Source organism: Mya arenaria, chromosome 4 (assembly GCF_026914265.1).
Source record: "Mya arenaria isolate MELC-2E11 chromosome 4, ASM2691426v1".
Lineage (NCBI taxonomy): Eukaryota > Metazoa > Mollusca > Bivalvia > Myida > Myidae > Mya > Mya arenaria.
Genome location: NC_069125.1, coordinates 73,724,160 through 73,740,243, shown reverse-complemented (window position 1 = coordinate 73,740,243; position 16,084 = coordinate 73,724,160). Strand labels below are relative to the sequence as shown.

General features: G+C 39.8%; 1 protein-coding gene across 1 annotated transcript; it reads left to right on the top strand.

The window, feature by feature from the left end:
- The first annotated feature begins 700 nt into the window (after window positions 1-700).
- LOC128232565 (uncharacterized protein CXorf65 homolog) lies at window positions 701-12,098 on the top strand. Its single transcript, XM_052946207.1, has 5 exons — window positions 701-1,069; window positions 4,427-4,513; window positions 6,131-6,247; window positions 7,072-7,146; window positions 11,666-12,098. The coding sequence occupies exons 1-5, from the start codon at window positions 1,021-1,023 to the stop codon at window positions 11,806-11,808; spliced, it is 471 nt and encodes a 156-aa protein (XP_052802167.1). The 5' UTR covers window positions 701-1,020; the 3' UTR covers window positions 11,809-12,098.
- The last annotated feature ends 3,986 nt before the right edge of the window (window positions 12,099-16,084 follow it).

The following is a 16,084-nucleotide window of genomic DNA, read 5'->3' as shown; positions in this document are numbered from 1 at the left end:
GTTTTACCTTGAATTAAATCTATATTAAGGCGCATTTGTCGGGATTTCAAATTAACGACTCTAACCCCACATGCCTTTAGTTTTTATTGCAGATATGGCATTTTTATTATTTCGTTTTCTGTGCAAAATGTGTAGGCCGTGGCTAACACGGCCTAAAGGAAGCTACGCCCCTGCACATCCTCGCGGATCATATCTTTGGCGAGGTCTTTGTATGAGATGCTATGCGCGTGCATCACATGGGAAATGACATGTATTCTGCTCTCGTACTGTTCAAACGTGCTTTGATCATATGCAAAGAGTTTGTCACTTTTATTACAATTGATCGACTCACAGCGATTTCCCTCCACAAAATCAATGTATTATCAAAGATATGACCAAATCCATAATCCAAACCACTGGCGACCTGAGTATAATACAGATATAAATGTCCTGTGGGCCGCAAATGTACTTGGATCTGTTTGAAAAGGGAATCACAATAACATGCAGGGAGGATTGTTGCATCGGTTTCATAGAAAGCCATTTTTAGGAATTTAATCGTAATATGTTTGTTTGTTAATCGTACTATTGTAATAAATGCCGTTCGGGTAGGCTTTAACTATGGTATTTATTTGGATTGTTATAGATTATAAAAGGTTTTATCAACAGTTTTGGTCTAAGCTATTTGTAATAGGAATTAAAGTTTATTGTGACAAAATACATAAATTACAGATAGAATCAAACTAAGCTCCGTAGTCTATTTAACGTTGTGGATTTAGGCTTCTGATTTATTACTTGAATAGCTTGGTTCATAGTGCAAAATTATAATCGTGTATCGATGTATCGATTGAATGGCAGAAAATGGCTTTGAATTAGACTTTCAAGCATTTAAAAAGCAATTTTGTCTTAAAATTGTCTTTACAATCCACGCATTTAATTTAATGTCGATGCGGGTTTAAGTTAAAGACACTTCATTATTCAGTTATATTTAGTTTAAATATATTGTGGAGTTAACGTTTGTGGAAGTGTTGGGGAAGTGCAAGAATGACGGGGTCGGAGGGCGAAAAGTCCTTCATAATCGTCAAATACGGAGGTGAGTAAAAAACTGTCTTTATATTTGCTGTAGATATCTCATGGAAATGGCTTATTTATAAATTCAATGAATTTTCGATCCATTTTTATTCTGTGTCGTACTAAAGTTTATAAAATGATTAACTACTGTTAATAAAACATGTAATTACAAAACTATTGTAGGTTTTTGGAATTAAAATAAATGAACAAATGTTGCACACGATATCAGGGACTAGTGGGATAGTGTGTGTATAATATCTGGGTTATGTCAACGATATGATGGTACATATATACAGAACAGAACATTTGTTTTAATATATAATTTCTACAGCCGACCAGTCATGTTGTTCACAGTTTTATTCTGCCTTTAACCACGTCTGTATGGGCATCTGCCTGACAGTGATTAATTCATCACTTTAGCCTAGACCTACCTTCCTAAGAGTGCATTGTCTCCATTACATTACTTGTGAACGGTTAGCGACATTTCATCGTCAGATCTCTGAACTGTTTTGTGCGCCAAATATTAGCTCCACGTTATAACAAACCATATTCTTTTCGTTCGGATATAATAAATATACTTTCTAATGTTTCTCCTTCCAAATGAATATAAGAGAACAAAAGTCTTATTTTAACACTTATACACGCGCGTGCGTATTTTATCAGTTATTGGTTGCATTTCGAATGCTTTTCGGGGAGTGGAGACGTTAAAGCTACAGAGCGATCGCCAGAAGACTATAAAGCATTGTACAATGTACTAACCGGCATAATGGATAATGACATATTTTATACAAACACTTCTGCTTGTGGTGGCCTTGTTCAATCATTCAAGTGGACCATTGTTGGAGAAAACAGCTATGTAATTGAAATAATTGGATTAGTTTTAAGTATTTCTGCATTGCGATCTTTAACGTCTATAAAACGGATTCAATTTGAGAGAAAAATTGTTATGTACCAGGTACTGTTTTTGGTCATGGAGTTTTACTTAATTATCACTTCATCTTTATCTATATAATAAAACAATTATAAGAACACGTCAGTAGGCCCGTGTACTATCCCGTGCCCCTGTCTCCCAGAACAATAGGCCCGTATACTATCCCGTGCCCCAGTCTCCCAGAACAATAGGCCCGTATACTATCCCTTGTCCCAGTCTCCCAGAACAATAGGCCCGTTTACTATCCCTTGTCCCAGTCTCCCAGAACAATAGGCCCGTATACTATCCCGTGCCCCAGTCTCCCAGAACAATAGGCCCGTATACTATCCCTTGTCCCAGTCTCCCAGAACAATAGGCCCGTATACTCTCCTTTGCCGCAGTCTCCCAGAACAATAGGCCCGTATACTATCCCTTGTCCCAGTCTCCCAGAACAATAGGCCCGTGTACTATCCCTTGTCCCAGTCTCCCAGAAAAATAGGCCCGTGTACTATCCCTTGTCCCAGTCTCCCAGAACAATAGGCCCGTGTACTATCCCTTGTCCCAGTCTCCCAGAACAATAGGCCCGTGTACTATCCCTTGTCCCAGTCTCCCAGAAAAATAGGCCCGTGTACTATCCCTTGTCCCAGTCTCCCAGATCAATAGGCCCGTGTACTATCCCTTGTCCCAGTCTCCCAGAACAATAGGCCCGTGTACTATCCCTTGTCCCAGTCTCCCAGAACAATAGGCCCGTGTACTATCCCTTGTCCCAGTCTCCCAGAACAATAGGCCCGTATACTATCCCTTGGCCCAGTCTCCCAGAACAACAGGCCCGTATACTCTCCCTTGTCCCAGTCTCCCAGAACAATAGGCCCGTATACTCTCCCTTGCCCCAGTCTCCCAGAACAATAGGCCCGTATACTCTCCCTTGCCCCAGTCTCCCAGAACAATAGGCCCGTATACTCTCCCTTGTATCAGTCTCCCAGAACAATAGGCCCGTATACTATCCCTTGTCTCAGTCTCCCAGAACAATAGGCCCGTATACTATCCCTTGTCCCTGTCTCCCAGAACAATAGGCCCGTATACTATCCCTTGTCCCAGTCTCCCAGAACAATAGGCCCGTATACTATCCCTGTTCCCAGTCTCCCAGAACAATAGGCCCGTATACTATCCCTTGTCCCAGTCTCCCAGAACAATAGGCCCGTATACTATCCCTTGTCCCAGTCTCCCAGAACAATAGGCCCGTATACTATCCCTTGTCCCAGTCTCCCAGAACAACAGGCCCGTATACTATCCCTTGTCCCAGTCTCCCAGAACAACAGGCCCGTATACTATCCCGTGCCCCAGTCTCCCAGAACAATAGGCCCGTATACTTTCCCGTGCCCCAGTCTCCCAGAACAATAGGCCCGTATACTATCCCGTGCCCAGTGTCCCAGAACAATAGGCCCGTGTACTATCCCTTGTCCCAGTCTCCCAGAACAATAGGCCCGTGTACTATCCCTTGTCCCAGTCTCCCAGAACAACAGGCCCGTATACTCTCCCTTGTCCCAGTCTCCCAGAACAATAGGCCCGTATACTATCCCTTGTCCCAGTCTCCCAGAACAATAGGCCCGTATACTATCCCGTGCCCCAGTCTCCCAGAACAATAAGCCCGTATACTCTCCTTTGCCCCAGTCTCCCAGAACAATGCTTTCCTATGAATCAGACTGTATTTCACATGGTACACGCTGATGTGAGTAGGAGATCTTTATTAAGACCCTAGAACAACAAAGGAAATTGGTTAACGATTTATTTCTACATATTTTGTCAACGATTTGCAAATAATTGTCGTCGTACAAGGCCCTAATTTCTGTACAAATTGATGTACGATATTCCACAGAGAGCACAAGACGTTCAACTCCTGTCGTTCTCAAGATTCTCATCTTTCATTCAGCGCCACGAACGTATTACCTTTAAACAAGGCATTCGTGGATATTTTGGGGTACTGGGCTTGAAAAATTGAAAAGCGAGAAATACCATTTAAACTTATATTAGACAAATACTATTGTTAGCAAATACACTTTGTAGAATGTGTTTGTCAATCAGTTAAACAAATCCGATCGCAGTCCCATCTTGCACCGGTGAACTATTCAAAGCATTACATAAGTCGTTTTTGTGAGCGTAATTTAACACTACGAATGACTTCATCGGGTGCAATGGAACCAATGCAAACTGCACATGTATAGACGCCTTGCGGAGTAATAAGTTCATATATTCAGCAGTTAGTTCCCCTTGCAACGTAAAATGATACGACAAATCGCGGACGGAGGCAGACGGGATTTTTTGATGTGTGAAGTCAATTAACTGGCCAGATATGTTGAACTTGGTGGTTTGGGGCGAGGGAAAAGCAATGATCATGCAATGCTTCAAATGCTTCAGGCCGGAGCGGAGACGTGAGCGTAAACAAATGTAATAATGTGTTTGTTGTTTCAGAGAATGAGGAGGCGCTGTTTAACCCTTGGTGCACAAGCTATACCCTTATGGAGTGGATCAGGAAAAAATGCAACTGTGATGAAGAAAGTCAGTAGTCTACTTTCATTATTTAACATATCTACGTTAATGATTTCTTCATAATTTTATGATTATAACGCGACAGAACGATGAATATAACGCGACAGTAGGATTATGAAAACGCGATAGTAAGCTGTTGATAACGGGATAGTATGGTGATGATAACGCGATAGTATGATGATGATGATAACGCGACAGTACGATAATTAAGACGCGACAGAACGCTGATTATAACGCGACAGTTTAATTATGAAAACGCGACAGTACGCTGGTGATAACGAGATAGAACGATGATGATTACGCGACAAAACGATGATGATAACGCGACAGTAACATGATGAAAACGCGACAGAACATTGATGCAAACGCGACAGTACGCTGATGCGAACGCGACAGTACGCTGATGAAAACGCGACAGTACGCTGATGAAAATGAGATAGAACGATGATGATTACGCGACAGAACGATGATGAAAACGCGACAGTATATTGATGAAATCGTGACAGTTCGCTGTTGATCCAGGCGATAGTACGATAATGAAGACGCGATAGTACGGTTATGATAACGCAACAGTACGATGATGAAAAAGAGATACTTTCAGTGTGCTATGTTGAAATGACGTCATTAAACAAAACAGTGCGTCATTAAAATGACTTGAATTGTAAACATATGTGTATGTGAGTGATTTAACCAGTAATGTATATAATAAAAGGATTAAAAGTACTTCGTTTCATTTGAAATGTCGTATTCGACTCGGGTGGATTTTTGCAGATTATGATTTCACTCAGCTTGCGCCTCGTAAAATCTGAATCTGCAAAAATCCACTCGAGTCGAATACAACCTCCCGGTCCAAAACTCAGTAAGTACTTATAACCAGATTTTATATCTGTCCCGCAGTAACGCTGTATTTGTCTCATAGTAATGATGCATTCTTCTGTCCGACAGTAACCTTGTTTATATCTGTCCCCAGTAAAGTTGTTAATTTCTGCCCCGCAGTAACGCTGTATATATTTGAACTTTGTCCCGCTGTTTATCTATCCACGCAATAAACGCTGTGTGTATCTTGTTCGCAGTTCTTCCTTACCAAACTCCACGCAGCGGTTACTTCCCTTTGCTGTACATATTACCTACCGTCACACATACCACATTATGAAGACAACATTCACTAACTGTTATATATGCAACTTAACAGTACGGTAAAGATATTTCTATTTGTGGGACAGAGATAACAGCTCGTCAAGGGAGATCCCTGCATAGGTGATTGCTACTTAACAGTATGGTAAAGATATTTCTATTTATGGGACAGAGATGACAGCTCGTAAAAGGAGACCCTGCATAGGTGATTGCTACTTAACAGTACGGTAAAGATATTTCTATTTGTGGGACAGAGATAACAGCTCGTCAAGGAAGATTCCTGCATAGGTGATTGCTACTTAACAGTATGGTAAAGATATTTCTATTTGTGGGACAGAGATGACAGCTCGTAAAGGGAGATCCCTGCATAGGTGATTGCTACTTAACAGTATGGTAAAGATATTTCTATTTGTGGGACAGAGATAACAGCTCGTCAAGGGAGATCCCTGTATAGGCGATTGCTACTTAACGTTGTTTATATCTCTCCCACAGTAACCATCGACCTGGTGGATCTGGACGGTCAGGTGACCAACCTGTCGGGGCGGGCTAAGGACTACGCACACGAGCTGGTCACTCCGAGGGGCATCTACATTCTCATACGCGTAGACCGTGAGTACTACACACACACGTTCTAAAATAAAACATGAGTATTTGTATCGCGTGAATTCAACATTAACAGCTTATGGTTTGAAGGCGGCATGGTTTATGATAACAACGCAATTGAATACAAATAATATGTATTTTAATTATAACAAATTCAAGTAGCAAGGTCATGTCAGTTTGCAAAATCGCATTTTCTAGACTGATTGGTTACTAATAGCATGTTTTAAAACTGGGGTCCACTTTTTCCAAATTTAAATTAATTGCAAAACAACAACTGCATATGTGCCTATTTTATTTGTTAAATTATGAACGCCAATTATTGCAATGTTAATATTTGACTTTGCTGGGCTTCAGTTTGACCATCTTGTGTCTATATTGGTATAAACTTATTGAATTATACTATTTAACTGATATAAAACTGCAGTTATTGCTATATATAGATATAGTCCGTCAAAAAGTAAACACATAAGAGGCAACGAAATATTGGTCAAACATAAATTCAATTATGATTCCGTTTTAAGCTTGTAAACATATATAATTCGCCAGATGGAATTTATTAAAAATGTCTTAGGTCAATTTCGATTCCGAACGTTTATAAGTTAAAGAATTAAATTGTTATTCGCGTAAAATGCATATCGGGCATTTACCTTATACATATGTACTAAACCACATGTACTAAACAAATACATTCATTCGACTGCTGGTTAAAACGAAAGTGAATTGTCAAAACATTCAAAAAGGTCTTGTAAATTGTAAAATTTGTATATATTGCACTGAATTAAAATCATTTTCTAAAATTAAATAATATTATTGAACACATAACATTACAGGGTTACCTGATAACGGCCAGTTCCACTACACTTCCCTGCTTAACAACCTGGAGGAGACCAACCCCGAACTCATGGGTTAGTAGCGAACAGGTTGCCTGTAGTGTGCCATGTACCGAGTATGTAGCGTAAAGAGTGGGTCAGTATCTATTTTGTAGCGTGTGGAGTGGGTCAGTATCTATTTTGTAGCGTGTAGAGTGGGTCAGTATCTATTTTGTAGAGTGTAAAGTGGGTTAGTACCGAACATGTTGCCTGTAGTGTGCCATTTGCCGAGTATGTAGCGTGTAGAGTGGGTCAGTATCTATTTTGTAGCATGTAGAGTGGGTCAGTACCGAACATGTTGCCTGTAGTGTGCCATGTACAGAGTATGTAGCGTGTAAAGTGGGCCAGTACCGAACGTGTTGCCTGTAGTGTGCCATGTACAGAGTATGTAGCGTGTAAAGTGGGTCAGTGCCTAGCATGTTGCCTGTAGTGTGCCATATATAGAGTATGTAGCATGAAGAGTGGGTCAGTACCGAGTATGTAGCGTATAGAGTGGATTAGAATTAAGATTGTATAATGGGTCAGTACCGATTGTGCAGCTTGTAGAGTGGGTCAGTAGCTAGAGTGGGTCAGTAGCGATCGTGTTGCCTGTAAATGTGCCATGTGCCGAGTATGTAGTGTGTAGAGTGAGTCAGACATGTTGCCTATACGTACCGAGCATGTTGCGTCTAGGATGGGTCATTACCGAGTATGTAGTTAGTAAAGTGGATCAGCACAGAACATGCAGTTAGTATAGTGGGTCAGTGGCGAATTTGTAGCTTGTAGAGTGGGTCAGTACAGAAGATTTAGTTGGTATTGTGGGTGAATAGCGAACATTTAGCATGTATAGGGGTCAGTTCAGAATATGTAGTTAGAAAAGTGGATAAGAAGCGAACATGAAGCGTGTAGATTGGGTCGATACAGAACATGTAGTTGGTAATAGGGGTTAGTAACGAACACGTAGCTTTTATAGTTGGTCAGTACTGAGCATGAATCGTGTAAATAGATTGTCAGTACCAAGCTCGTACCGGATTGAGTTGGTCACTACCAAGCAAGTAGCGTGTATAATTGGCCAGTACCAAGCATGTAGAGTGTATAGAACATGCAGTTAGGAAAGTGAGTAAGTAGCGAACATGTAGGGTGTAGAAGTGGTCATAACCAGGCATGTAACATGTAAATAGTTTGTAAGTACCAAGCTTGTAGCGTATTTAGTTGGTCAGTACCAAGCAAGTAGCGTGTCTAATTGGCCAACACCAAGCATGTAGAGTGTAAAGTGGTCAGTTAAGAACATGCAGCTGGGAAAGTGAGTAAGTAGCGAACATGTAGCGTGTAGAGTGGGTCAATTCAGAACATGTAGTATAGTGGGCCAGTACCGAGTATGAAGTTAGTATAGTGGGCCAGTACCGAGTATGTAGTTAGTATAGTGGGCCAGTACCGAGTATGTAGTTAGTATAGTGGGCCAGTACCGAGTATGTAGTTAGTATAGTGGGCCAGTACCGAGTATGTAGTTAGTATAGTGGGCCAGTACCGAGTATGTAGTTAGTATAGTGGGCCAGTACCGAGTATGTAGTTAGTATAGTGGGCCAGTACCGAGTATGTAGTTAGTATAGTGGGCCAGTACCGAGTATGAAGTTAGTATAGTGGGCCAGTACCGAGTATGTAGTTAGTATAGTGGGCCAGTACCGAGTATGAAGTCAGTATAGTGGGCCAGTACCGAGTATGTAGTTAGTATAGTGGGCCAGTACCGAGTATGAAGTTAGTATAGTGGGCCAGTACCGAGTATGTAGTTAGTATAGTGGGCCAGTACCGAGTATGTAGTTAGTATAGTGGGCAAGTACCGAGTATGTAGTTAGTATAGTAAGCCAGTACCGAGTATGTAGTTAGTATAGTAAGCCAGTACCGAGTATGTAGTTAGTATAGTAAGCCAGTACCGAGTATGTAGTTAGTATAGTGGGCCAGTACCGAGTATGAAGTTAGTATAGTGGGCCAGTACCGAGTATGTAGTTAGTATAGTGGGCCAGTACCGAGTATGAAGTTAGTATAGTAAGCCAGTACCGAGTATGAAGTTAGTATAGTGGGCCAGTACCGAGTATGAAGTTAGTATAGTGGGCCAGTACCGAGTATGAAGTTAGTATAGTGGGCCAGTACCGAGTATGTAGTTAGTATAGTGGGCCAGTACCGAGTATGAAGTTAGTATAGTGGGCCAGTACCGAGTATGTAGTTAGTATAGTGGGCCAGTACCGAGTATGTAGTTAGTATAGTGGGCCAGTACCTAGTATGTAGTTAGTATAGTGGGCCAGTACCGAGTATGTAGTTAGTATAGTGGGCCAGTACCGAGTATGTAGTTAGTATAGTGGGCCAGTACCGAGTATGAAGTTAGTATAGTGGGCCAGTACCGAGTATGTAGTTAGTATAGTGGGCCAGTACCGAGTATGAAGTTAGTATAGTGGGCCAGTACCGAGTATGTAGTTAGTATAGTCGGCCAGTACCGAGTATGTAGTTAGTATAGTGGGCCAGTAACGAGTATGTAGTTAGAATAGTGGGTCACTACAGAACATGTAGCGTGTAGAGTGGGTCAGTACCGAATATTTAGTTTGTACAGTGCGTCGGTAACGTGTAGCGTGAAAAGTGGGTCAGTCCCAAACGTGTAGCATGTAAAGTTGATCAGTACCCAATAGGTAGCGTGTCAAGTCGGTAAGTATCGAGCTTGTAGCGTGTTCCAAGCATGTAGCGTGTATAGTTACTCAATAACAAACATGTAGCGAGTAAAGTAGGTCAGTAACGAACATGAAGCGTGTAAAGTTGGACAGTACCAAACATCTAGCGTATTTAGTGCCTGTGTCAGTACCGAGGATGTTACGTGTGTTATGTGTCAGTAGCGAGCATGTAGCGTATATATGCTGTGTAAATAAATTGTGGATATGTAGCGTGTAGTTGGTCGGTGGTAAACACAAAGCGTAATATAGTTGGTCGGTAACGAGAATACAGCATGCATATTGTGTCAGTACCGAGCATGTACCTTGTATGTTGTGTCAGTAACGTATATAGTAGGTAATATCCGAGCATGTAGCTTGTTAATACGGTCAGTATGGAGCATGTTATGTGAAAAGTTGGTAAGTGCCTAGAATGTAGCGTGCCTAGTGGACCAGTATAGAGCTTTTAGTGTATTTTCTGGATATGTTGTAGATATGAAGCATGTGTAGTGGTTCAGTACCGAACATGAAGCGTGTACAGTGTGTCTGTGAAGAGCATGTAATGCGTAAAGTTGGTTAAGTACCAAGCATGTAGCGTGTATGGTGTGTCACTACGGAGCATGTAGCGTGCACAGTGGGTCAGTACCGAGAATGAAGCCTGTGTAGTTGGTCAGTACTGACCATTTACCGTTTACAGTGGGTCAGTACGGAACGTGTAGCGTGTAAACTTGGTCAATACCGAGAATGGAGCGTGTGTAGTGGGTAAGGACGGAACGTGTGGCGTGTAAACTTGGTCAATACCGAGAATGGAGCGTGTGTAGTGGGTAAGGACGGAACGTATGGCGTGTAAACTTGGTCAATACCGAGAATGTAGCGTGTGTAGTGGGTCAGTACAGAACATGAAGCGTGTATAGTGAGTCGATACGGAGCATGTAGTATGTATAGTGGGTCAGATCCGATCAAGTAGGGCGTATAGTTAGTAAGTACAAGTACTGAATATGTATACTTAAAGTGTGCTAATGCCGAGCATGTAGCGTGTATAGTGGACCTGAACGGAGCATATAGCATGGATCGTCGGTCATAACCAAGCATATTACTTGTAACATCTTTGTCAGTTCCAATCATATAGCGTGTATAGTTGGTCAGTACCAAGCAGTTAGCGTGTATAATTGGCCAGTACCAAGTATGTTACATGTAAACAGTTTGTCAGTACCAAGCATGAAGTGTGTGTACATGTAGTTGGTCAGTACCAATCATGTAGCTTGTATAGTTAGTCAGTACCAAGCATGTGGCGTGTAGAGATGGTCAGTACCGAACATGTATCTTGTAAAGTTGGTCATAAACAAGCATGAAGCGTGTGTTGTTGGTCAGTACCAAGCATGTAGCGTGTACAAATGGTCATAACCAAGCATGTAGCGTGTAAAATGGTCATAACCAAGCATGTAGCGTGTAAATATGGCCATTACCAAGCATGTAGCGTGTAAAGATGGTCATTATCAAGCACGTAACGTGTAAAGCTGGGCATCACCAAGCCTGAAGCGTATAAAGATGGTCATAATCAAGCATGAAGCGTCTGAAGATGGTTATAACTAAAGCATGTAGCGTGTAAAGTTGGTCAGTACCAAGCATGTAAAAAGTAAAGATGGATATAACCAAGCAGAAAACGTGTAAATATGGTCTTAACCACGTATGTGGCGTGTAAAGATTGTCATAACCAAGCAAGTAGCGTGTAAGCTTGGGGTAGATCAATACGTTAATTGTTAGTAGGTATAGTCGTGATCTTCAATCTTATTTGATACAAATAAAGTGTCTTCTTTGCATTGCTGTTTTAATTAAAGATTGTGAAGTTGTATTTGCTAAGCCGCATTATTTTATCTTTGTAGTGAAATTAAACAGTTTATCGCGGCCGACAACACGTGCCAGAAATGTGAAACAAAAGGGAGGTAAAAAGACCCAGTCACAGAAACTACGACAGGAGTCGGCTAACCGGAGGCCGGGCAGCAGCGAGAGAAAGAAGGGGAAATGATGCCAGTGTTGGGGAGGACTTTGTGAAACCCCAAGGTCGTGGCCAGTGTACGTGGGATAGGGACAGCTGGTGACCAATGTATGTGGGGTGGAGACTGTTAGGGGCATGGCTTAATACACTGCTGCTGACATGTACAGGCGCCACTCTGCTGAACATAGTTACATTCTGACAGCCCATGTTAATTAATGTTTGTAAATAGCTTTATGTTATTTTGTTCATTAGCATTGTTAAATCAAATTATATTTTACGTATTTACTTAAAGCAATAAAATTAATGTTTAAACTTTAAAACTAGTTTTGTTTCATTATATATCATACCGATCTATATGCAAATACATTTGTATCGGACAAAGGCAATATTTATATATTCAAGGCATAGTATGGTGCATTGTGTGATCTTTTAATCAAACAATAGATGTAACTAAACACTGATAGCTTTTTACCTTACACACACATACATATATATATATAAGCAGCCAGTATTCAAGTGGGCTGGTATTCAATATTAGTTTTAAATGGATCTAAGAACGATGTAGCTGATCGGACTACTTGTTATTAATAAATGACCAATATAATGAATGAAGTCAATGATGTATGACCATAAGATTAACTTAAATTGAATTTTGAATACCAGCTCAGGTTAAGTCTTTGGTTTGGTAAAAGTTGGCCAATTTTGTATTGATTGGTCAATATTTGTCCAACAATCACTTTTGACCAATCAACGTTCTTTCTGTTACGATTAGACTAGTCGAATAATAACCCGTCTGAACTTGTTCAGTTATATACCATTGGCCGCAGATGAATAAGGCTGAAACGAAACACATGTATTTGAATGGTGCAAATACATAACATTTGTTTTTGTATTTAATCGTGTAATAGAACAATTGTAAGCTTAACTAGTTTTAAGTCAAACCAACTGAGATACAATCAAACCCAGTAACTATACAACAACTCAATGCGTTCACACAGAGCTGTAAATGATAAAATCTGTTTAACCCCAACAATAACATGTTGTAAGCCTTAATGACAAAGCGACACTGAAAGTAACTGAAGCAAAGCACAGACAAAATCCAATATTGCAGTCAATGGAATATTATACAAGTCAGCCAGAGAGACAGACACTTCATTATATTGTTAGCCCTGGACACTAAGGTATTTGTTTTGTCACAACTTAATAAAATTCACTATTCTAGTATATGACCAAATCTGGCGAAACACCAATATCTGTCACAGAAACACCAATATCTGTCACAGAAAAATGGTGTAATGGTAGTGTTATGGAGTGTTGAATTTATCATAATTAATAAAACTGTCGAAACTATTATTATCTTTATATTACTTTACATATTGTCAAAATCTAGTTCGCCCACTAACATCACCATAGGTAAATACTGTAGTGTCAGGTGTTGTTGTCAATAGAAGTGATTGTAGGTTTCAGCCAATATGCACTAACCAATCAATTTAAAGGAGCACAATATAGGTGGATTTCTTTTTTTTATTTTTAATCCAAAATGCGTGTGATTTATGTAAAGACAAAAACATATTAGCGATGTTTTGGCGCGTTTACTGGGGAATATGTGACCACGTAGCTATTAATTTTAAAAAGCTAATACTTTTACCTGTACCTCAATCATATGTGTTTTTATCGCTAAAATCAAATACTTATAACAAAAAAATGCATCCACCTTTATTGTGCGCCTATAGTCATCCATATGTCCACCTACATTGTATACCTGACAACATGTCCACCTACACTGTATACCTGACAACATGTTCACCTACACTGTCTTCCTGACAACATGTCCACCTACACTGTATACCTGACAACATGTTCACCTACACTGTCTTCCTGACAACATGTCCACCTACACTGTATACCTGACAACATGTTCACTTACACTGTATTCCTGACAACATGTCCACCTACACTGTATACCTGACAACATGTTCACCTACACTGTATTCCTGACAACATGTTCACCTACACTGTATTCCTGACAACATGTCCACCTACACTGTATTCCTGACAACATGTTCACCTACACTGTATTCCTGACAACATGTCCACCTACACTGTATACCTGACAGCATGTTCACCTACACTGTATACCTGACAACATGTTCACCTACACTGTCTTCCTGACAACATGTCCACCTACACTGTATACCTGACAACATGTCCACCTACACTGTATACCTGACAACATGTTCACCTACACTGTCTTCCTGACAACATGTCCACCTACACTGTATACCTGACAACATGTTCACCTACACTGTATACCTGACAACATGTCCACCTACACTGTATACCTGACAACATGTCCACCTACACTGTATACCTGACAACATGTTCACCTACACTGTATACCTGACAACATGTTCACCTACACTGTATACCTGACTACATGTCCACCTACACTGTATACCTGACAACTTATCAATCAGATTTAATATGTGCTTAAATTAACAGTTTTTGTAGTTATACTTTTAATACATCTACAGGTAAATCCCCATTCTTTTTGTTAATCCCTTTTTCTATTGTTATGACGAAATGATGGTTTATTTCATGTTTTTCGATGACCTGTGGAGTAGAATCAATACAAACAATAACATATTTTCACTGCATTCTAAGGAGTGAAAATATCAACTTCAAGAACTTCTTTTAAAATCAAGTGTAGTAACTTCCCCTTCATCAAAATCAAACACATCATTTTAAAACCGGTAAATGTTGCCAAAAATATTAATCAGATATTAAAAAAGGTTGCATGTTATAGATATTTCTGGAAAAAAACATGAGTTACCGTTTATTAGCGAAATCGTAATCCTGAAGTTTTTTTTCCTTTTTTAAACTTAGAGGCTGAATAATTGAAATATCGATTTTCTTTTGTTTTAGATATATAGATATAGATGATCGGTACCAACGCATGACTTTGTTGTTATTCCGCCCCGAGCTCTACCTCCCAAACACATTATCACAATATTAATTAAGTCACTCATATAGTACTGTGATGATGACGCTACATTATACAAACATAAAACTAATCAACCAAGGATTTTACAGTAGATGTACAGAATAGAGGCATATAATTGATGCATACTATTGATGTACGAAATAGATGTACGGAGTATATGTACATACATGAGGACGGACATGTACAGAAAAGATGGGTTTTATGATCCATAACCAATCAAAGAGTGCCACAGAAATAAGTGGCAATTTTTCAGTAAGACCAGAGAGGTTTGTAAAAAGTTATTTACGAGTAATATTACTGATCCATTCGTTTTGATGATTGCATTGGTCGCGAACGAAACTAACATCATGCTTCATGCCGTTGAACAAACACGTACAAGCATTCAACTTGAAACATTGGATATATACATATAAAGCATTATTCATCAATACCATAATGAATAGAACAGTCGATTGAGAGTGGTAGCCACGACCGGACCTGTTACGATGTGGAGGCAGTCCGAGATGTCGATGAATACACAACCCTCGCTCTCGTCGCCAAAACATGAGCGATTCTCTTTAAAAGGCAATAAGATTTGATGGTCAATATTCAAATTTTCAAATATTTCTTGTTGACCATGAAGGCTCTTGTACAGTAAAGGAATTGTCAGGAAATTAAAATACCATATTTAAATAATGTTAAAGTAGAAACCATTGCCAAAAATGTTCTTTTTTGAGCTTAAACGTCCTTAAAAATATCAAATTCTTGCTTCCAGCATTTGTAAACAACAGACTGGTCGAAGATTTTCCTTCGATAACTTTTTTATTCCGTAACCTAGAAGCATGAAATAAAAAGCCGAGGGAGGCATGGTAATTGTAGAGCCGAATGCGCGTCATGATATTTTGAAAATATATACTTTTTACTACTTACCAGGCGAAAACAGGTTCCGAAAATCCTAATTTATCATTGTTTTGGCGCCATCTTGTATATCAGACTCCAAATCCTCACTAAAACCGTTGCAGATTCGGAATACGTGTACCCCCTGGATGTCTTTACTTTCTTTTCAATGTTCTTGTTGTGTTTAAAAATAATGCATCATTTCACCTTAACATAAACGATATATGATTAAATATATCAGTTATATATAAGTTTTATTATCAACTCGGCCCTCCAGATGCAACCCCTGAAAAGCATTCCATAAGACAATTAATTAAGCGAGTGCCAATAATGATTTTTGGATACTTCATGATTGTCTAAGCTTGGGACTTGTGTTCATAATTATATAGCTTTTTGAAAAGAGTAACAACAACTGAAACGATTGCC